The 22,108-nt window shown below is 34.4% G+C and overlaps 2 protein-coding genes across 14 annotated transcripts; both read left to right on the top strand.

The window, feature by feature from the left end:
- Nucleotides 1–1,977: 1,977 nt before the first annotated feature.
- Nucleotides 1,978–6,777, top strand: LOC129377158 (uncharacterized). Its single transcript, XM_055056923.1, has 5 exons — nt 1,978–2,048; nt 2,973–3,302; nt 3,425–3,742; nt 6,012–6,165; nt 6,271–6,777. Exons 1-5 carry the CDS (start codon nt 2,015–2,017, stop codon nt 6,416–6,418), a joined length of 984 nt encoding a protein of 327 aa, XP_054912898.1. The 5' UTR covers nt 1,978–2,014; the 3' UTR covers nt 6,419–6,777.
- Nucleotides 6,778–9,010: 2,233 nt separating this feature from the next.
- On the top strand, nt 9,011–21,715 carry LOC129377119 (membrane cofactor protein-like). Of its 13 annotated transcripts, none has more exons than XM_055056856.1 (14): nt 9,011–9,118; nt 9,846–9,944; nt 10,052–10,240; nt 10,452–10,548; nt 11,220–11,293; nt 11,369–11,548; nt 11,646–11,831; nt 12,634–12,687; nt 14,482–14,520; nt 14,645–14,683; nt 16,541–16,588; nt 17,318–17,366; nt 19,329–19,386; nt 20,685–21,715. In XM_055056856.1, the coding sequence occupies exons 2-14, from the start codon at nt 9,887–9,889 to the stop codon at nt 20,685–20,687; spliced, it is 1,074 nt and encodes a 357-aa protein (XP_054912831.1). In that variant the 5' UTR covers nt 9,011–9,118; nt 9,846–9,886; the 3' UTR covers nt 20,688–21,715. The 13 variants fall into 13 exon arrangements, with proteins under 13 accessions (XP_054912831.1, XP_054912829.1, XP_054912830.1 ...); XM_055056854.1 differs by having other exon boundaries at nt 19,326–19,386; XM_055056855.1 differs by having other exon boundaries at nt 17,315–17,366.
- The last annotated feature ends 393 nt before the right edge of the window (nt 21,716–22,108 follow it).

Raw genomic sequence — 22,108 nt, 5'->3', positions numbered from 1 at the left:
GTGCTGCCATGGCACCGGGAGTGAAACATCAAGAAAACAAACCGAGCCAAGCATGTGTGCTTTTAAACATGTCCAAATAGCTCAGCCTCTGAAAGTCAGAGTGCAGTGCAAGCTGTACAGCCTGTTGGACGACATTCAGTATACAGGCGAGGAGTGGAAAAGGGATGTCGACAGAAAAGAAAGAGTGGTCAAAGGAAGGTTATCTGACAATTTAACATTCTGCTTTATGTACTTGTTCTAGATAATTTTAGATTTCACTTATTAAAAATATGAATACTCAGTTTGTCATTTTGTCAGTTTGTCATTTGTCAAAAAGGGATTTGTTAGTAACCAGAAGAACTTTTTGTCACAAAGGAAAAAAGCTGTCAAATGTCCTTCAACAAATCTAATTACTACTCATATGTGAAGGTAAATCACACTTAATGTAGGAGGTAACTTTCCAAATAAAATTACGCTATTTGTAATAAAAACAACCTTTTGCTGTGATCAACAGTTGTCATACATTGAGTTAGTAGCATGGTGACATCTAGTGGCTTTGTGCTAAACTTAAACCGAAACATAACAATTTACTGCAGTACAGTACAGTGATCAACAGACAATCACTGTGATTTATAGTCAAAGTAAAAGTCACGTTTTCCCCCTGTCAATTATTTTAAAAGATTATTTATTTCTTACATCAGAATTATGTTAGCATGCCCTGAGAAAAACAAAGAAAGTGTTTTTTACTATGTTTTATAGTAACAAAAACTAAGCACACCCTCTGATTCATTAACCTGCAAAACCAGCTCTAACATCAATAACTTGAAAAACTGTTTCTTGCTAAAGTATTCACAACCTGTAACTTTTTCACCCTTTGTCACAATAAAACTATGAATTTTGATGAGTGTCATACAGATTTATGTGAAAGACCTACACAAATTAATTCAGATGAAGCAAAATGAAAAAAAGACATGTTTATAACTGTGTTTAAGAGGTGAACCTTTTATAAGTGTGGCATTTAGCACCTTTTCTTTGTATACTTTTAGATAACATTCATTACAGTAACATCCCTTGTGAAGTCATGCATTGTAATCTCATAAGTAGCTGTTCTGTGAAGGACATTTGCAAACAAAACAGCACCATGAAGTTCAAGGAGTTTCTAAGAGCAGACAGTTTAGGGATAGGCTGTGGAAAAGTCCAAAGCACAAATCAGGTTTTCGAGCAATCTCCAGAGCTTTAAACATCTCACAAACAGCACTTATCAGGGTTAAGCTCAGCATTACGGCCCGTTGTAATTCTGGGGAAGCTGATTCACAGCTCAGGTGAGAAAAGCTGTTGACAGGCAAACTATTACTGGTGCACTAACTGAATCTGGTCTTGTTACTGTCATATTAAATTATTTTAGAAATGGTAAAATCCATACTGTTCACAAAATTTACAAAGGCAGTGCTGTCTTTAGCAGAGGTTTGCCCTTGTGAAGAAGAGTCCAAGATGTGGTTTTCAAGTATTTATTGCAAGACTAAAATAATCTTATTACACTTCACAGATTGTTGTGTAGAAACTGTTCATTTTCTTTGGTGATCACTTCTTCCAGGCATGTAATGAAGAGGCCCTCTTCTAATCTTTCTAAGCCAATCTTGGAATGCCATTTAAAAACTAACTGAGTGTCATTTTGTTTATTGATGTTAATTATGGAGAAGACTTGTTCACAAAGGTAGGCTGTCCTAGACATACAAAAATGTTTTGAAGCCAGGCAAGAGATATAAATAAAATGTAAACTGTAAAAGATGAGTGAAAAACTGCAAACTGTCTCAAGTTGATCAAGGCCATGTAACCGTTTCCCAAACTCATGCAGGAATTCCGCAGTTTGTCTTTTTGTTATAAACACACACCATTTAGAATATGCAGCTAAACCATATGAGAGTATGTGAAGAGGCAGAAGTGGCTCAAACAAACAACAGGAAGTTCAAAGCGATGCAGTCCGTGTCTTACATTTTCCGAGCAATCAAGACTGAAAGCAGCGTTTAGTATCAGCATGAAGACATTGTGCCTTTTTTTGCTTGTACATAGTAAGTAACCTATGAATTAATATTCATTATTTCACATTTTACTTACCAATTCTCATTAGTTTTAAAGATGAAAACATATAAACAGATTGTTTTTCCAATATTTGTTTACATCCGGAAAGATGTAGATAACCAAATGTTTGCTTCTTTGTATAAAGTCAAGTGAAATAGTATTTATTACCAAATAGTAAAAAAGTACTAGTTGGTAATAAATGCAAAGTAAATTCAGTGGTCATTTTATTGTCATTGCTTACAGATACAATGAAATTCTTTGGGGGCTACAATGTACCAGTTGTGTAATATTCAAACATTTTAATAAATACTAACATTAATATTAAAAGTTAACATTGTTTTTTAAAATACTACTTATCAGTTTTAGATGAATGTATAAACAGTAATTAGTTTTCATTTTGCTGTTGTACTTTCCTTTGTAAATAAGAATAAACAATAGTTGAATTGAAGGTAAATATTGTATGAAAATATTGCCTTTATGATGGGTAACTCCCATCTGCAGCAATACTCACTTTTTTAGTAGGCACTTTGTACTAAAACTTAAAACAATTTAATATTTCCTTGCAATTCCAAAATTTTACACTGAAATGTTTTTTTTATTGACTTTCAGTTTTGTTATGCATATCAAACTTGATTTATTTATTTGGATTTTTATTTTGGCCTAATAATGTTCATTTATGTTAGATGAACCTTTTAAGCTTTGATTTGCTTATGGTTTAAATTAAACTCCTACCTATAATACTGGGTCATCTTGTCAACTTAACTATTGGTTTTCTCTGCTTTTCTTTTTGTGTGTGTGTGAAATTATGATACTCCAACAAAAATGTAATTCATTTTAAGACTTTTTTGACCCTTTATCAGGGATGTGTGATGTGTTTGCCTTTTATAAATACTAATGTGTCTTTAATTTTACAGCCAGCCTTCAGCTTCAGTGTGATAAAAGAGAAATTAGAGCACACATTGGAGGAGAATTCATAATTGTCTGCAGATATGACAGTAAATTCCTGTTCAGCAACAAGTACTGGTGCAGAGGACCCTCTAGATACAGCTGCAACATTTTGCGGGACACTGATGGTGTTACAAAAACCACAAACAAAAACAGGTTGAGAATATTTGATTCGCCAAGACGTGTGCTCATTGTGAAGCTAACAAATCTCCAAATTGAGGATTCTGATGTTTATTGGATTGGGATCGAAAAAATGAATGCTGACATAATGATGTCAGTCAAAGTGAGTGTTACCCAAGGTAAGAAACATAAAGTAATTAAGTTAGAGCTCTAAATTAATGTGCTCTCCTTTTAGAGAGTGCATTGTTTACTGGATCACAGATGAACTGATTCAGACTGACTTCTCTTATCTTTGTACCAGTTCCAGTGTCTATACCCAGACTTTGGCCTCTGACTCTGCTGGCAGATGGTGCAACATGCTTGGGGAAGCCACTAACCGTCCGTTGTGGTTGTGCAATGGGAACCAATGTTTTTTATACCTGGTATCAGCATCAACATCACAGAAGTTTCCTGCTCTTCAGCTCTTCAGATCTAAGCTTACACTGTGGCATGTTAACAGAGGACAGTGAGTATTACTGCTCTGCCAGTAACAGCATCAGCAATGCTCAGAGTGATGCCCTTTCTGTGAAGATCCTCTTGCCTGACAACAGCAGCTGCATCTATGTTGCTAATATTCCTGGTAAGAACCAAAGTGATTTGACTAAAGTTGACCAATAAAACCATTAATATCCCTCATAGAATAATTAACACAGATAGAATGATAAACCATAGTATGTTATTTGGTGAAATAAGACTTCCCTGGTTAAATATGTCCCTTAAATGATCACTAACACAAAAATAAATCAGGGCATAGCAATAAATATTTCACAAAATAAATGAAATTATTATGAAAATCTGTTTAAATCATCTTTGTTTTCTATTACATCTAAATGTTTTAACTTTTATGGTACCAAAGTTATGATTAGCTTTGGTTTTGTTACTGCATGTTCTTTTAGAGCGAGCATTGTTTACTGGCTTTTATTGAAGCTCTAACATGCTGATAAGGCTGGTGTTTGTGGTCAAACAAAAAAAAAAAACCAAACATGCACCTGACTTAGTGATGACGTTACAGGAAGAAGAGCTATATGTGAGTGTTCTCTGGAACCTATTTATGGGTGTGATTCTTGGTTGTCTATGTGAACGTCCTTCTTTTTCATGTAGGTGAACACAGGGTAGGTAAGCACCCTCACCTACAGACTGCCTTGATAGTTTTAAGAGGAGATTTTGGTCGTCTTAATGTCAACAACAGAAATTATGGTCATTGTGACTGTACTTTGCTGTAAATAAGTTATAAAATATAATATATAGACATCACAGTCATTATTGTGTAAAGGAGAAGACTTAATTTTAGTTCAAAGGTTTACTGTGCTGAGAAGCAGAAATGCAATGAATTCAGATGAGCAACAGCATATAAAGTATACAATGATTTATTTACTATAATCCAAACTATAATCCAAACCTAGCTGAGAATAACAAGCTGTGTCCACTAAGAAGGCTCTGTTCAAGCTATAATTTATTCTGGTACTCTCACAAACATACATTCTTCTCCTACAAAACTATGTGGGAGAACTCAGAACTGGCACTAGACTGAAAGAATAGTAAACAAGGATTAATATCAAGAAGCATGTTTGTAATTGGCCTTACAATCCATCATCACATTCGCTCCAATACTGGAGTGTTAGAGAACTGCAGTATTGGAGTTCTCCAATTCTGTCTGCTTAGTGACTGTTTAGGAAGTTTTTCAGGATTTCATTAAAATATTGAATTAATCATTTTAATTTTCATATGGCCATTCCAGACTACCATGGTTTCCTTCACAAACAGCTTCTGTGTGATAACTGTTTGTAAGCTTGCCCCTTACCTTTAGCCCTATTCCCAATAGGTGAAAAAACATATGATAATATTATGCAACTCTCTAGTACAATTCCAATCAGAGGATCCAGTGCTGGATCTGTATTATTGGCCAAGAGACTTTATCAAGATGTTTTCAGTTGCATCTGTGCTCTGTTACAGAGCAACTGATTTAAAGGAAATGAGATGCCTGTGCTTGATTCATAAATTTACATTATTTATGAATCAAGAATAAATAAAAGATTATAACCAGAATCAGGACACCTTTAGGAGTGGTGTTGATCAACAAAAAAACAAACAAACAAAAAACACAAACCTCAAATAACTGCAGCACATGTGTGTTAAGTGTGCCAAAGATCAACCACATTTATGCGAGAGACTAACATGGTCATACAGCAGGGGGCTAGTTCAATCTGAAAGGTTTGAACCACAATATGTTTATTCTATGGTGCCTTCAGTGTTTAATATTCTGGTTTAACATGTTGTACTCTTGATTAAAAAGGGCACAACCTAGTCATGGTTTACAGTGAATCCTCACAAATAAGTGATTCACCTTTCATGGTCTCGCTGCTTTGCAGATTTTGTGTGCAGTTTTTTTTCTTCTTTTTTTTCACAGTGCATTGTATTCTGCATCCTGATTGGCAGAACAGTCTCTCTGCTTCTTCTCCCTGTAGGGTTCACTGTATTGTTCATATGAGGATTTTAATATGATCCAAGGGATTATTTTTAAGTTCTCATGAAAAAAAATAAATAACTGAGCAGGAAATGTGTTAGCCATTAAAGACAGATGGCTAACACATCTGTCACAAAGATGATAAAAGTCACCTTTGGCAGATTGGTAGCCCAATCTGACAAAGGTCATCAAATGTTACCCCGGTACACAAACACAGTTTTACTTTTCTTGCATAATAAAAAAATAAAATGTGTTTTATGTAAAATGTTGGATTTTACAAATTTGAGCTTTTGAACATCTATGAGGTTTAATATATTATTATCATGCTGTTAAAATTAGCAGCTTTCCACAGTGTTTTGTAAATATCTTTGCTTTTATTTATTAGGACAGCCTGTTTATGACTGCACAGACAGAATGAGGACCACTGTGGCTGAAACTTCGCCAACAACAACCTGCATAGAAACTACAAAAATCCCCTCTGACACATCAGAGCAGTCTTTACAAGTCAATCAAACTGCTATGGATGCGTTTTTCACCAGGTTAGAATGCATCTTTTTACTGTCTCCCTGATGGAAATAACATATAATGGACTGAAATGATTAAAACTGAACTCATCTGAAAAAGTTGTCACTCATTTTTTACAGCACATGGACTGGAGTACCACTGTGGTATGAGCTGCTGCGATGGGGTTCTCTGGTAATCTTAATCATAAGTCTGGGTATTTTCATCAGCTGTACAAAAACAAGTCACAAGAAACATGGCAGAAGGAGGAAAAAGTTTAATATGGGATGAAATCCATTTTTTTTTTGGTCAATTTCATCAATTTTAACATTCCTTGTACAAATGTAATCTTTAAGGAAACTGTATTTACCTCAATTTGTATTTCAAGCTTAAATGTCCTAAAGCTTACCTAAAGCAGAATTACTGGATGACATGTCATGGTATGTAAATTAATACTTAAGATAAGACTATGCCCTATAAGCGATTGCACAAATTTTCAAAATTTGCTTTCTCATGAATTATTATACAAATGTTGAGTTGAATTTTAACATTTATATGAATAAATACTTGTTTTGTTGTTTGAACTGTTTTCTGTCAACTTCTCAGTTCTTTTTGGGTCTGTTATACAAAATTTAAATACATTTCATTAAGGTTTGTGGTCATGACAAAGGATTTAAATGCCTTTTTACACTTGCCAAATATATGTAATATGGCAAAGTAAAAAAAAAAAAAAATCTAAACAAAAACATAAATGTTGTGCATGTTTTAGGGTGTGCAAAATTTAGGGAAGCAAAATTGTTTCTTGCAGAATTCCAAACTGCTGCAATCTTTGAATCCTTATTTAATTTTTTACAATAATACTACTGTTATATTATGGTACAAACATTTCGTGTGTGTGTGTGTGTGTGTGTGTGTGTGTGTGCGTGTGTGTGTGTGTGTGTGTGTGTTTTATATATATAATTACTTTGTTTTAAATGTTTAACTATCCTGACATGTATAATTAAGCAACCTGAATTGTGGTCAGATGGGACCAAGTCTTAACTTTAAGCCACATACAAAATGCTTTATGGAGGAACACTAATGCTTTGTATCACCCTGAATACATCATCCCCATCTTTTTAAAATAGTGGTGGCAGCATCATGCTGTGGGGATGTCTTTCTTCAGCAAACAGGAACCTGGTTACAGTTGATTGGGAGATGGAGAAATAGGGTGATTCTGGAAAAAAGCATAATCAAACATCCTGGTCTCAAAGCAGATTGTTTCTTCTTAGAATGGCTAGAAACATATAAGATTCCTCATATTTAAAAAATCTGAGACTTTTTCTGTTCAGGTAGGTTAAAGTAACCCAAATTTTGAATAAAAGAGATTGAATTTTTGTTTGCATAGTGACAAAACAAAAAATAAAAATAATTTCTTTAAAGTATAAATACTTCATAAATTACTGTTACTCTACTGTTCTAAAGAGAGTTCAGAGTAACAGGTATATTTAAAGGTACCTATTTTACCAGAATGTAAATAGTGACAGCTATAAAACCACGACAATCAACCTACACTAGTTTATGAAAGATCTGCTCTCATGCTGATTTTTAACATGAAAGTGAGGACACTGTGTCTGCTTCTTGTTTTTCACGGTAAGTAACTAATAAATTGTTTTTTAATTCTTATTTTACTTCTATTGAATCTTTTTTGTTTGTTTTTCACAAATAACTTTGTAATAGCTAAAAAACAAGGGCATATTTTTTGTTTTTGGAAAGATAATGAGAAAAACTCATCTGTGTTCTTTGTCAGAAACTGAGCTGTTCCTTGCTCAGTATTTTTGCTTTCCATAATTTGTAACAAGTTCATTTTTGTGCAAATATTTTGATCAGAACAATCTTATCTGTCTTATTGATGAAGTGTTTATTGAATGGTTACAGACTTGTGAAGAATGTGGACATTTTATGTTTAAAATATTGTTTCAAGATTTTCATTATCCCACCCAAAGCATTTTAAATGCCCAAACAGAAACCATAGTTTATAAGAGTGTTCCTGAAATGGAAGCCAGTGTATAGTTTCTCAGAACAATATAGGCACACCCATAACTTCCTAAAATTCATTCTGCAGGATGTTTAGATATTTTGTTGTGCTCTGTTCAGACAAACGCTCAAGTCTCACATATTTTCAGAAAATTATTGACCACTTTTTAAAATTATGAATCAAGTTGTAATACTTGTAATACAAGTTGTAATATGATTACAAGTTGTAATCAAGTTGTAATTTAAAGGCTACACTCAGGCCTGATTACAGCCAGACCTGTAGAATCACAAAAAGAAATCAAATTAAATGGACAACAAAATCATGTTCTGACCTAAAGAAATTCAGAAACATCTAAGACACCAAGTCTGTCACCTCTGTCTAGAGGAGGTTACAAAACCATTCCTTAATCTCAGGCACACTTGAGTTATCTACAGTGATAAAAATACTTTCTATCTACTTAAAAAAAAATTATCAAGGGAAATATTTGAGTAATTTATCTTTGTAGATCAAGCAGGACTGTTCTTTGTTTAAAGTACTTAAGTATTTCTTTACATGAAAAATTAACTTAATTTTGTCAAGCAGATTAAGTAAAATTATTGTATAAATTACTCAGCCTTTTTAATGTAGTGAATGAATTGTGCAAGTACATTGTAAAATCTAACTCGCCTTACTTAAAAAAATGCAAACTCAAAATTCAAATTATTAAAACTTAAAAATGTTAGTATCTGCAAATTGTATATATTATGTTAACATGACTCAAATAACTTCATCATTTTAAGTTGCATTAACTTGTACAACTTGAGAGACGGTAACTTAAACTGCGCCGTACGTACGTGCATATCACTCTTACGTAATGGCGTATCAGTAAAGTGACTCACTTGTGGTTACGCCCTATTCTAAGAAGAGGTGCACGAGCAGGAAGTGTTCGCCAGCATAATGACTCTTCGTGTTTGCTAGAGAGGTGTTTAAAATTGGTAAGTCCGAATCTATCATATCTAAACCTATTATATTAATCTATAAAAGAGAAAAGAATTGTACTTTTCAGTAATTTTCGGTTTGTTTCAGTTATGTTTGATAGTGTCTGTTTGGCTGGCCTTCTTCAGCTAGCTAGCTAGCCGAACCCTCCGCGTTTTTTATTTAAAAACAAGTATTTATTTATCGACAGTCGATTCAGACTCTCTGGTGTACTTTATCCTGTATTTTTCCACAATTAATTGACCTTTTGGAAACTTCGACTTTCAGTGAAACTGAAGCCACATTAGGATTCATTTAAACCATTGTTTCCGCGACGCGTTAACGCCCAAATTTTTACACAATGAACAAGCTACTTATTTTCTTTTAAAACTCAGTTTACCGATGTTCTTCATTTGCATGGTGTTGCTTGTCGAGTTGGTGTTCCTGAAACGTCAGAATATTACTGACATTTTTGCCTCGTTAGACGCTAAGTTGATTTGGTGATATAAACAGAATTTGCTTGGAATATAATTCTGTTTCAGAAAAATAGTAATTTATTACAACGGATGCTTTCTTTCATTTAAACATATGTTGGTACCACAGTGGGATTTGGTTTCTACCCAATCTTCAGTCTAACATTACAACTGTATAGCTGTCATTGTTCGTATTTAAAATATTTAGAGCTTGCTGTCTGTTTATTTTTAGTTAAACCCCTTTTTGTTTATATTTGCTTCCATTTTTTCCCAGAAAGAAACTGTTGTAACTGAATTACTGTCCCTGATCCTGCCATGAGTGTTACAGCTGTTTTTATACTCAGCAGTCTTGGCTTTGCCATACTTGCTAAAGGTTAGTTCAAATGGGGACACCATGTGCTACCATGCTCACATAATTGAAGCTCTTTCAAATCTCACGCCCATCTTGTCAACTTTTCAATTTGTAAAATTGTTTTCTAGCACAAGATTGCTCCACACCTATTGGAGGACTCCACATGAATTTGAGAGATGACTACATTACCAAGAACACATTTGCAGATGGGAGCAAAGTTTATTTTGCCTGTGCTGTTGGCTACACATCTGCTGGAGGGTCTGCATCTATCACATGCACTGCTGGCACATGGAGTAAAGTGCAACTGACATGCGAAAGTGAGTATTATTTAATAAATAACACCATACAATTCTCCATGATACAACAGTAGAATAATTTCACTCACAATTTGAAATTGTAGTGTTCTCAAAAGTCAAACACTTTTATTTTAACATCATAAAAGTGCTACTTTACTATTTTTCTCCACATGATTTAAGTAGCAATGTCCAATAAATTGCCATGTACTTTTGTTCCATTTTCTTGTTCCAGGAAAATCTTGTGGCGCTTTGGATGAGGTGTCTAATGGTCAAATTGATTATGCTGGAGTTGAGTTTGGCGATACAGCTACGGTCACTTGTAACCCAGGGTTAGTAACAAAATTATAACTTTATCTAAGAATGCACCTGTTCTACATGTAAACAATAAAGTAGCTTTTAGTGAAACAAAATGTGAAACTAGACTGAAAAAAAAATGACATCACCAACCTGTTGATGAATATAAAAAAATACTCTGCTCCATAGGTTTTTTGTTTTCTAACTATATTGTCAGAGAATTTAGTGGCAATTCCATGCGAACCAAAAACCTGTAGCATCTAAAATGGAGCTTTGTGTGTTGTACAGCTTGACTTTCAAAAAAGTCAGGCTAATTAGAAACGGTTGTTGGTGTTTTCTATTTGCTGATAATATTAATATGGTCGAGGACATAAATTATGGGCCTTATGTCCTCTCCCAGATTAATGGACAGCAGTGTGCTCCACTGAGATAATTACTGAAATATTTCCCATCATTGTGGTGACACACAAATCAATGCAATAGAAAAATCCCCAGCTAAAGGATCTATTGTAAATGTGCTTATGCTAAAATGTAAGCATAGTGGCTGAGCTGATGCTCAACCCTCTTGGTTGTTGGAGGCAAGTAGCAGCATTTTCCTTTTGCTAATTTTGCTGTTAAATCAAGACAACAATCTGTTTTCTTGTCTTAGTGTTGTAAAAATAATTAGTTAAATTAAATACTTTTTATTTCTCCACTCACTCATTAGTTACCAGCTGGTTGGGAGGTCGACTTTGAGATGCGAAGACACCGGATGGTCTGGCAGGTTACCAACATGTGACGGTTGGTGATCTTTTTGTTCATATCCTTCAAAGTTGAAAGGATCTGAAATATGACAAACTTAATTCTGTTTTGCAGCGGTGAAGTGTAGCACACCAGCAGACATTTTAAACGGTGGATTTGATCCAAACAAAGATTCCTATTTTTTCGGAGACGTTGTGCGGTACTCCTGCAACAAAGGATTGGTACTTGATGGATCAAGAGAGATAACCTGCTCTGATAATGGGAATTTCTCCCCTTCTCCTCCAAACTGTGTCAGTAAGTGTTGGGCTGTTTTTAGTCTCAAATTTGATAACAAAATTATGACTGTGATTACTGTCGTAACAATAATAATTTTCTTTCCATTCGCTTTTAGAGGTTGAATGTAAAGATCCTGTAATTGAAAATGCCGTCTTTGAAAGTGGTTCTCGGCCTCCACATGGACACAAGGCTACAGTGCAGTACAGCTGTATACATGGATACAGAATGATTGGCGTGCCCTCTGTGACTTGTGAGATAAATAATCAATGGTCACCATCATTACCAGTATGCATAAAAATAAGTAAGTATGTGGCAAAAAAATTTATAAAATAATGCACATCACAATCTGAACATTAAATTTCCTACATAATAATGAAAAAAGTTTCTAAAAAGTGACTCATTCAAGTCAGCATTCACAGATTCATTTTTAAAGTTCTTCAAACTTCTGGTTCATGGATATAAAACTGAAGGACAAATTAGGAAAACAGCAGAATGAAAAAGTTAAATACTAGTACAATATTTATGAGAAGGAAGTTTTAGCACCTTGAGTAAGCTACCTGATTTAAAAACAAAACAAAACAGTACATTTTTCACATAATGTGCTTTATTATGTGATACTGATATTTTGTTTACATTTTCTACTTAAAATATTATCCTGATTACTATCAAAATTTTTATGGCTGTATAGAAAATACAATATTTAACTGAATTATATTTATAATACTATTCAGTTTTTTGGGAGTTAATTTGAATTTGTGGAGAAGTTTTTTTTCTATCATGGGAAATCAGAAGAACTTATCGCTTCCCCTTTTTGACATGTGACTTTATCCGAAGTTGAATTCAGGCAAAGATGAGTGGGCACGATAATTTTACTGAGCAGAGGATGTGACGGGGTTTTTCCTGTTTGGAAAAATAGTGGAAGATATTTTCAGACCCTTTTTCAGAATTCAAAGTTTTTATTTATTTATTTTTATATATATCAAGTAAGTCATTCAGATGCTGAATTCCAGGCTGTTCAGCTTATATTTCTTTCAGTATTTTAAATATCAGGAATTATTGGTACCAAGTTGATCTTCTCCTTGTTACACTCTTTATTTTTCCAGTTCCAACAGTTCGTCCTACTTCCACTACTATCACCACCACAAAACAACCTAAAGGTCAGTGTGTTAACTTGCATGTAACTTGTGAAAAATGCCTGATTTTGCAGACCCTCCAGCAGATGTGTAGCCAGGAGTGACGTAAATGTGGGAGCAACACTTTAGCTGCTCAAATAAAATCATTTAAAAAAAAAACAGTCATGCTCATGACCATTAACATGAAGTGAATAACTAATTAACCAGTTGGCATATTAACTGGTTGAATATGCAGTTTTAGGCAACAAGTGAATGTCCTCAAACTCAGAAATTCCAAATTTGTAGTTGGATCTGAAAACGCCCCCTGATGTCGGACATCTCTCTCTGAAAGCGAGAGAAACTCCAACTACCCCACATTACGATTTCTAAGACCAACTTTGCGTTTCAAAATGGCCTCTCTTTGCAATAACAGTAGTAAGGTGAGGTGGAACCATGTTTTTTTTTACAAGTCATGCTTGTAGGAGTGCATCTAAAATCAATATTACAGAAGTGGTCCTTTCTTATGACAACTAAAGCTTAAGTAGCGATGGTATGCATTGTCAATCATGTACCTGAACTGTTACCTTCAGTTTATAAAACTGATATATACATATATCAAACATAACTTAAAAAGACATTGTAATTTATATCTTGAAATTGGCCATTGTCTTTTTAAGATGTCCCTGCTCTGTCCTACACGCCACCTTCAGCACGTCATCAAAACAAAGTTTCTCAATATGCCATTGACAAATGTTCTTAGGAGTGTTGGACTGAGAAGTAGTCTGTATGATAAGCTCAACAGATTTGTAGTTCTACCATGATGCAATCTATTAATTGATGTTGCTGCTAGTCTGGAGTGGGGTAGGCTTGATGGGGATACCGCTGCAAGGAGGAGTTTTGTGGAAATAGGTGGTACTTTGGGGGATTGAGCGTTTGTGCACTTCTGAATGGTTGCCATAGGAGATGCAAGGATTTCTCAAACATGTATTAAAGCAGTGTTTTTCAACCACTGTGCCGCGGCACACTAGTGTTCTGTGGGTGATCGTCAGGTGTGCCGTGGAAATTATCCAATTTCACCTAATTGGTCTAAAGATTTTTTGAAAACAAATTAACTGCAAATAATATGCCAATTTCGAGTGTCTGTGTTGTAGTAGTGACTAGCGGCATAATCATGTTATTTCCTTATGACAGGATGACAGTAAGTACATAGCATTGTATGTTAAAACAAGAGAATTAGCGATGCATGAATGTGACAGGTCGCGGTGAGAGCATTGTACCTAGCAAGACTGTGATGACAGTGATGGAAAAGTTTTTGAAAAGAAAAAATGCTAACTTCGGACCCAGCTGAAGGCCCTAGTATGAGTGGATATCAACGGAAGGCAAATACCGTGAGCGTTTTCTTTTCCAAATATTATTGCTTCTCTCAGAAAAGGAATTATTTTCTGTATTCTGGCTAAGAGAATGCTTGTGAACAGAATTAGTTGTGTTTGATTCCTATTCAAGACACTTTGATAAGAATTACTATATATTAATTTTATTTATTTTTTTTCATTTTCATTTGTTTAGATTTTTGGTTGGTGGTGTGCCTCGTGATTCTTTCAATGAAAACAATGTACCTTGGCTCAAAAAAGGTTGAAAAACATTGTATTAAAGAATTAAAACAACCTTCAGGGTCTGATTTTAGATGAGGAAATAACATAAGATGAGATAAATCTTAATGAAGTGGATTTTACATAATACCCCCCTCATTAAAACAATGCTTGTAAGTGGTACTCCACACATTATCTACCTGCCGTGTTGAAATAGTAACTCCTGTTATCTGGAACACTGTTGCCTTAGGTGGGACTTCCACCCAAGCTCCAACTCCAAACTCCCGAGGTAAATGGATCACAGATTATAAATGGACAAATATGAGGATTTTAGCCAATATGTCAAGAGCACGGTTGCCATGTTGAAATGATAACGTCGCTGACTATGTTATCTGGAACGCTGTTTATCTCAGGTGTGACATCTACCCAAGCTCCAACTTCCAGCCTCCCAGGTAAATGGAACACAGGTTATATGCTGATAAAAATAGGCTTACATTCGGATCTTTAAAGTGCTGTGCAAATAATATTCAACGGCCACAACAACAAAAATATATTGATGTTAGTAAGCTCAAACAATGCTAACCTCGCAAAAGCTGCAATAAGCAGTGTCATCTGAGATTACTACGGGAGTTGCAATAGAAATTTCGTTGAATCCTGTTCAATGACAATAAATGCTATTCTATTCTATTCTATTCTTCTAATAATCATGCAATGACATGCAATTTTACATAATTTGTTCCAAAAAGAGCAGGTGGAAAATACAATATCTCAGTATTTTCTGTACCTCTCAGAAAATAACTCCTCAACTTACAAACATTAAATCTCTCCACACTGGATAAACTCTTAAATTGCTTTCACTTTCAATGATGGTTAAACCTCACATTCTCATCCTTGAATGTACAATTATTTATACATTTTTAATAACAGCATTTTTGGTCTTTGCAACACCCATTCTATATTTCTCGAACAGTTTTTTTTTAAGATTGAAGATTTTCAGCAGAGATAAATTAAAACATTAAAATGTAAATACAGGATTTAATTAAGAAGATTACTTTGTAAAAGTGCAAAGAATTATCTTCATAGTTTGATTGCTGTGTCACTGTGGCTACAATCTGATGCTATCAGAAAACTTTGTTTGATCTCGGTTTGACAACTCAGCAAATGGTTAATTAGCGTTTTTTTTTTTCTTAGCTTGACCAAGATTTCAATGTTTAAATTAATATTTAAACATTGTTTGTGGTGTTGATGTTCTTAGATGTTCTAACCCTTAACACATCATCACACTCGCAAATAATTAAATTATGAGGCACAAGTAGGTTCAGAGTGTCAGAGGAGGCTTTTCTGTTTTGTGACTGAGTTTGTAAGCTAGATATCAAAAAAAATTTGATATCTAGCTTATCTAGCACCATATCAAAAGCTAGGCTTTTGATATGGTGGAGTTGAGGCATCATGGGGCAGTAAAACAAGAGGGTTCTATGTGACTTGGGAGAATGAGAAAGCTTTTTCCACCGGAACACCAATTGAGCGGCCCACTAGGTAATTCCCTGGTAACTCATATGCTGGCCTGCCCACAGACAAGAGCCATGTTGCAATGGCAGGAGCATCTCCAAAATATCTACTACAGTATTTATCAAAACTGGTCCATTGAAGGAAGGAAAATGGCAGCCGAACAACAGGGTCATTGTTGTCATAGTTTCGTTGTTACTCGTGTTTCAAGTCAAAGGATGACTAATAAAGCTCAAATTGTTGAAAGTTAAGTTCCAGTATTGATGGTAAGCATTAATAAGGGGAGGAAGAAATGATAATCATGATCTGTGTAAGTATGTTTTACAATCAGAATCCTGATTGCTTTTTCTCGCCTTAGTTTTTCTGATGCTTCTTTTCTTGCGAATGCTACCATTTATATCGGTCTGGCTGTCTTATCCATACAGAATTTTAAAAAACCTCAGGTTTATTTTACAACACAGAAACCAGAAATACTGCTCTGTACAATAAGTGCTTCTAGGCAGTCACTGCATGTTGCAATTTTCTTACTGCTGTTCTACTGCTTGTCATCTTTAAAAGTAAGAATCAACTTTATCTGTTAAGTGTCTGCACAGTAGCAAGGAATGTGACTTCGATCGCACACTGGAAAGATAAATGTACAAACTCTAGAAGAATTTAAAAAAGAAAACATTACTGGGTTTTACAAACAGTACTCTCTATCACCTGAAGCAAAGCTTCTTTAAAAAAAAAAAGATACAACCTCAAATTAATTCCTGCTCTCTTCTGTCTCTTGTTTGTTCTTTTTTTTTCTTGTTTTTCTTTAGCTGCTGGTGGTGGTCTCTCTCCGGGATGGATTACTGTTATTGTATTTGGTAAGTTTACCCTCATCCTTGACCTGCTTGTTAACAGTAAACATCAGTGTTGCTATAATAATACAGATTATGGAGTCCACAAAGGTCAAACAAAATAACCTAGAATGTCTTAGTTAATAAATTAGCTCCTTTGCAGAAGTTATTTTGGTTATCTTTTTGTGTTTTGCTCCCTAAACAGAACAAGGTTTTCTGATCAGAAGTAGTAGTGATTGCTGTAAATGAACTCATTTAACACTGAGTTTAACATTTCAACTTTTTTAACTCTTCTGTGTTGTTTTAATTTTGTTTAACACAGTAGCTGTGTAGAAATCACCAAAACTATTGTTGGCAGATAGCATTTTGTCTATCAGTGAAATATAATATATAGAGAAGTGCTTTTTTTGACAAATTATTGGAAAGATATTGATTTTTGTTATGAGATCATCTCCAATTGGTTAATACTTCAACACCTGATTTTTTTTTCCCTCAGTGCCAGTTACTCTCAAATTGTTTTAAAGAAATTATGTTAGGTGTCTGCTTCTCAAATGGATCAAGATCATTTATTCAAACTGGCAGATTTTTTAAAATTAATTTGAAACATTTGAAGAATAGCTTTCTGTTTAATGTGTTACAGGAACAAATTAAAAAAGAGTGATTAAATTTCAGGATTGTTTTAGTCATTAAAGCTCACATACCAACTCTCCAAACATCATAATGTTTTTTTTTTGTTTGTTTTTTTCATCAAAGTAGTTCTCATCTGCTTGGTTGCCATAATTGTATTCTTCATCCGAAAGAAACGGTAAATCTTTATTTTATAGCTATGTAAACTAGCACTTTATGGAACTTGGAGTCTTTGTCTGTTGTTGTTTGTCCTGCCTTCAGCCCAGCCATTAACAGTGTGAATGTGTGCCTTTGCTTCCTGTCTGAACTTTCTCACCGTTGCATGATGAAGGGGTTATTTTTTTTGCACTTTGAAGTAGGAATGGGCATTTGAAGAAGAAATGACATTATAACATCTTGGTAATTCAAATTTGACCATTTTTACCCTCTCCATGCTTATGCATATTGTGCAGAAGCTTGGCCATCTGATCACATGATCAGAAGATGTTGCTAAGGTCAAGTATGCCTTTTCCACTAGAACAGCCATCATCTTCACTTTTAGCTTCTTGTCATCAGATTAATAAAACGAATAACCATCTGGGAACGCAGTGCCCCTCTCTACTTTACAGACTTGTGAAGCTTTATGTTCTGAATGGGATCATATGCAATGAAAAAGGAACTCTCCTCCACAGAGCTGTGGGTCTTAACTGAGCTCTCATTGAGAATTCTCTACAAACAATATATCGATGCATCTCAATAAATTAGAATATTATTAAACATAATTTCAGAGTAGTTAAGTTCAACCCAGGTGCGATGTAGATTCCCTACATACTGAGTGTACTTCAAATGTTTGCAAGTTGCTGTTATGTAATTTCTAAAGATTACATTTGTCAGATAAAAACAGGAGCAAAATCTTGCAGGAAAATGAAATCAGCTCCATAGAGCTTGTATTTAGAGGGATACATGAAGTGCTTTCAAATTTTGTGATATATGACTGCAGAAACTTTGGATTTGAAGTTTGGACTTGAGTGAGCCAACAGAATTAAATGACACGGCTTCCAAAAGCATCGCTAGTGGTGGGAACCAAACACTGGACCTCAATAAACTTGGATTCTGAGCCTCTGCAGTATTGCTCTTGGAGAATTTTTTTTTTTTTTGAAAAGGCACTGAGCAGTTTTATAATTTTTTCACTTAGCTTGTACTTCAAAAATGACCTTTGAATCAGGAGCTTAGCACAAAAACTATACAGTTCTAACTTGTGTCATGGATGCTGTCAGTTCCATGTGAAATAGCAAGACTTTTTTTGCGTCTTACTTGTGGAGGGTGTCTAACTCTGTGCTGGAACGCAGTCATGTCAGCAATTCTTTGCTTGATTCGCCATCATATGGCCATAATTTAAAGAATCGATATCAAAGTTTTACTTAACTTTTTGATGATATTCTAATTTACTGAGATGCACATAATTTGATATTTTTATGCTACATTTATGAAAGCTTTAAATTATTGTATGTTCAACCCTAAACCAAATAACCTACAAATCACTAATTGCTGCTGACGCTGTTTATTTCATGAAGCCTCATCATTTTAGACTCAGACCAAACCTGATTAAGCAATCAAAGAAAAGATTTTCTCATTTGAATACTTCAATTATTTCATAAGATTGTACATCACCACAACTTTTTTTGTGAGCTAACTTTGCAATAATTCATAAATCATCAGTGTTCAGTGGAACAGTGATTTTTCTGGAACTTCACTTGCCTGTTCACTTGATTTTCAATGTCTCTGCATACTGTCACCTTCCTAAAATAATGGTTAGAAGCTATTTTTGGCCAAAAGGGATTTTTATTTTTATTTTTTATTTTTTGTCTATATTACTTTTGTCAGAAAATGACACAAGCCATAATTTTAGGAAGATGATAATATGAAAGTTTTTTTCTATTTATAATGACTATCTGACTGTATAGGAGAGTTTCTTTAAAAGCCACACCACTTCTAATTTAATTCTAAATTAGGGCTATACCACCATCCACAGGATGGTGGTATAGCCCACCATCCTGTGTACTGTTACAGGAGGTCTTAGCAGGCTAAACTCTTTGTCAGTCACCTTTTCATTCATACATTTAACCAGTAATATTGACCAGTCATTGGTGGGTTACAGCAGTCAGCGAACCCGTACTGTCAAAGATCCTGCAAAGGATGGCGAGGATGTAGCACTCTCGGTAAGGAGCCTGTTGTCCAGCAACTATTGTGTTTAATGAAAACTTGATTGTATGATGTGAAAGAACATGTTTTATTTCATTACATTGTATTTAAACAGGTGAATTATGGTATTGTTGGGAGTCTTTTTTTTGTTTTTTTTTTTACAAAAAGAAAAAAATCCCTATAAATGCCCAGCAATAAAATCAGCAATAATGTTTATCAGGGTATGTTTCTGCTGGAAACCCTGTAGTCTACAGATGTATACTAGATATATCATCAAAAAGGTTTCAGAAACATTTTTCAAAAAGTAAAACTCATGGAGATGTATTCCACACAGTGGACTTGTATTTGCGTTCATTTGGTGAATATTAGCCTGGTTATTGCCTTCTATGTAATTGTCCTGTTTCTAGTCAAGCTACAAAATATCATTGCTAAAGAAACTCAGTGATGTATCAAAGCAAAATGTTAAAGTCAAGTGGAATGAAAGAGTGTTAAAGAATTATAAATTTTAATAAAAGGTTTTCAAGTTTATAGGTAGCAACTGCCAGTTAGTGATTGTTTGCAGAGCTATATTAAGTGTTGATGTTAATCATCTGTTTCGTAAAGTCCAAAGTCACCGCAATCGACCAACAGGACATTTTAGAGCACTTGGTGTTGTCCTCTGTAGCCTGGGTTTCCTAAACACCTCAGCAGTGTCAGACTTTTTGCCTCCTTTTATCTCTGCTCTCACAGAGTAATTCATACAAACACTTGTTTTAAATGCTCCCTTTTTGTTGGTCTTAGTAATATTAAAATAGCCTGAAAACTGAATTTTAGGTTGTCATTGACTGAGCTATAAATGAAATAAGTGCCTTGTGCTCTACACTTTGTGTGTAATTAATCTCTGTGAGTTTCAATTTTTGAATTGAATTGCTGATTCAATTGATGGCTTAGTAATTCACATGTAGATTAACTTGATTATGGAGTTAGGACACCTTACCCAAGAGTCTTTTTAGCTCTGATAAGAAATGTTTGACAAATTTCCATTGCACTGACATCACAGAATATTCAGCGACTGTGGTTGTTGGTGTCTAAAAAACCTTATTTTAGGACATTGCATCAAAGATAACTGAGACTTTAATTTTGTGGCTGTTTGTATATTTTTAACTTTCAGCTCTGTTTTTCTCTCCGTCTTTCACATTGCTATAGGTAGCAAGCTGTCCTGTTGGAATGCTTTCTTCACTCAAACATTCACCACATTGTTTTCCTGCTTTATAGGTGAAATGCTTTTTGTGTAGAAGGTGCTTGATTACGTTTCTCTGTTGCTTTTTTTCTTTAGTAAGCATCACTGTCCTGTTGACCCAAAACTCCTGCATGTGAAGATGCTGCCTTGTGGAGAGGACGATTCCCGGATGCATCTGTGAATGAATGCAGTTCCAAAGAAAAATATGGAAATCATTAAACTCCTCTTCCAGAAATCACAGTTTCTGCAGAGTAGTCAAACTGTAATTCAGACATTGCAGACATGACATTTATTCTCACTTTGATGCTTCAGGCGCCTGGTCACTTATAAAACATTTGTATCCACTTGTTCCACCTGTTTCACTTTTTTGGACATTACTGTTCTCTACATTGATTTAGAATGTTTGCACTAGAACACAGCTCAAGCTAGTCTTCACGCACAGAGATCTTAGTTTAATAAGAAGATCTGGCAACATTGTTTTCCAACATTGTGTTTAACTTTTCTGTTTGTGCAGAAATATTTGATCTAATAAAAAAAATAATGGGAACTTTGTATTTTTAGAAAACCACTCAGTCTTAAAGTTCATTATTTATACAGATCAGAAATTAGTGCCTAGCAAAGTTGCATCCTATGTGACTATATGCAAAAAAATAAATAAATAAAATTCTTTGCTTTCTGTGTTTTGAGTTAACAATCTGCAGTTTGAATCATGTTATCATAGAACAGGTTTTTTTTTTCTATTCTGTTTTGCTGTATGTTGTCAGATAACCCAATTTTCTTCTCATCTGTAAAATTCAGTTTTCCTTTTACATTGCAGCAATGTTAACATGTTTTTAGTAGGCAAACTTATAAATTCACTGTGCTTGCATACATTTGAATAGAAGGTTATCTTAGATAGACTTGTACTTATTTATTAAGTAATGACTTCACTATGATTTCATATTGTTTGTCTACTTGTGTATTTTTTTCGTAATTAAAATGAAGGCTAAAAACAGAAGTGTTGTTTTTCTGTACTAGCCATTGTAGGATGTATTTTAGGGTGGCATCTTGTTTAAACCATGTTGAGCTCTTACCCTAACTTACTTTATTGTCTTTGAAGCACAAATAAATGCTATTCTGAGTTTTAACTGTTGACCCAATAGATTAACCCCATTCCTTTTAGACTGGCTACCAATTGTTTAGTTCTTTATAAAAAGTGATACAAAAACATCTTTAAGTCCAGATAGATTGGTCTTGTGCAAAGTCCACAGAGTGCATGAGATTAATGCATTCTCTAATCAAATAATTATGATAAAAAGTTCTTTGACAGGAGGTCAAGATTGTTAGTGGACAAGAATTTAAGTCCTTTTTGTGGAAGGGCTTAGAACATCTCTGCAACCTTTGTCTTGTCAAAACTTTTTCTGAGAAACTCAACTTGTGGTTAATAAACTTCAAAATGTATGGAAATCGGTGAATTAACTACTCAGACTGTAAGGAATCAATATAATCCATAGGTTTATTTTTTAATGTAATCAGTGAAA

This window comes from Poeciliopsis prolifica, unplaced genomic scaffold (assembly GCF_027474105.1).
Source record: "Poeciliopsis prolifica strain line A6 unplaced genomic scaffold, Auburn_PproV2 SCAFFOLD046, whole genome shotgun sequence".
NCBI classification, from domain to species: domain Eukaryota; kingdom Metazoa; phylum Chordata; class Actinopteri; order Cyprinodontiformes; family Poeciliidae; genus Poeciliopsis; species Poeciliopsis prolifica.
This window is presented reverse-complemented; position numbering and strand designations above follow the sequence as displayed.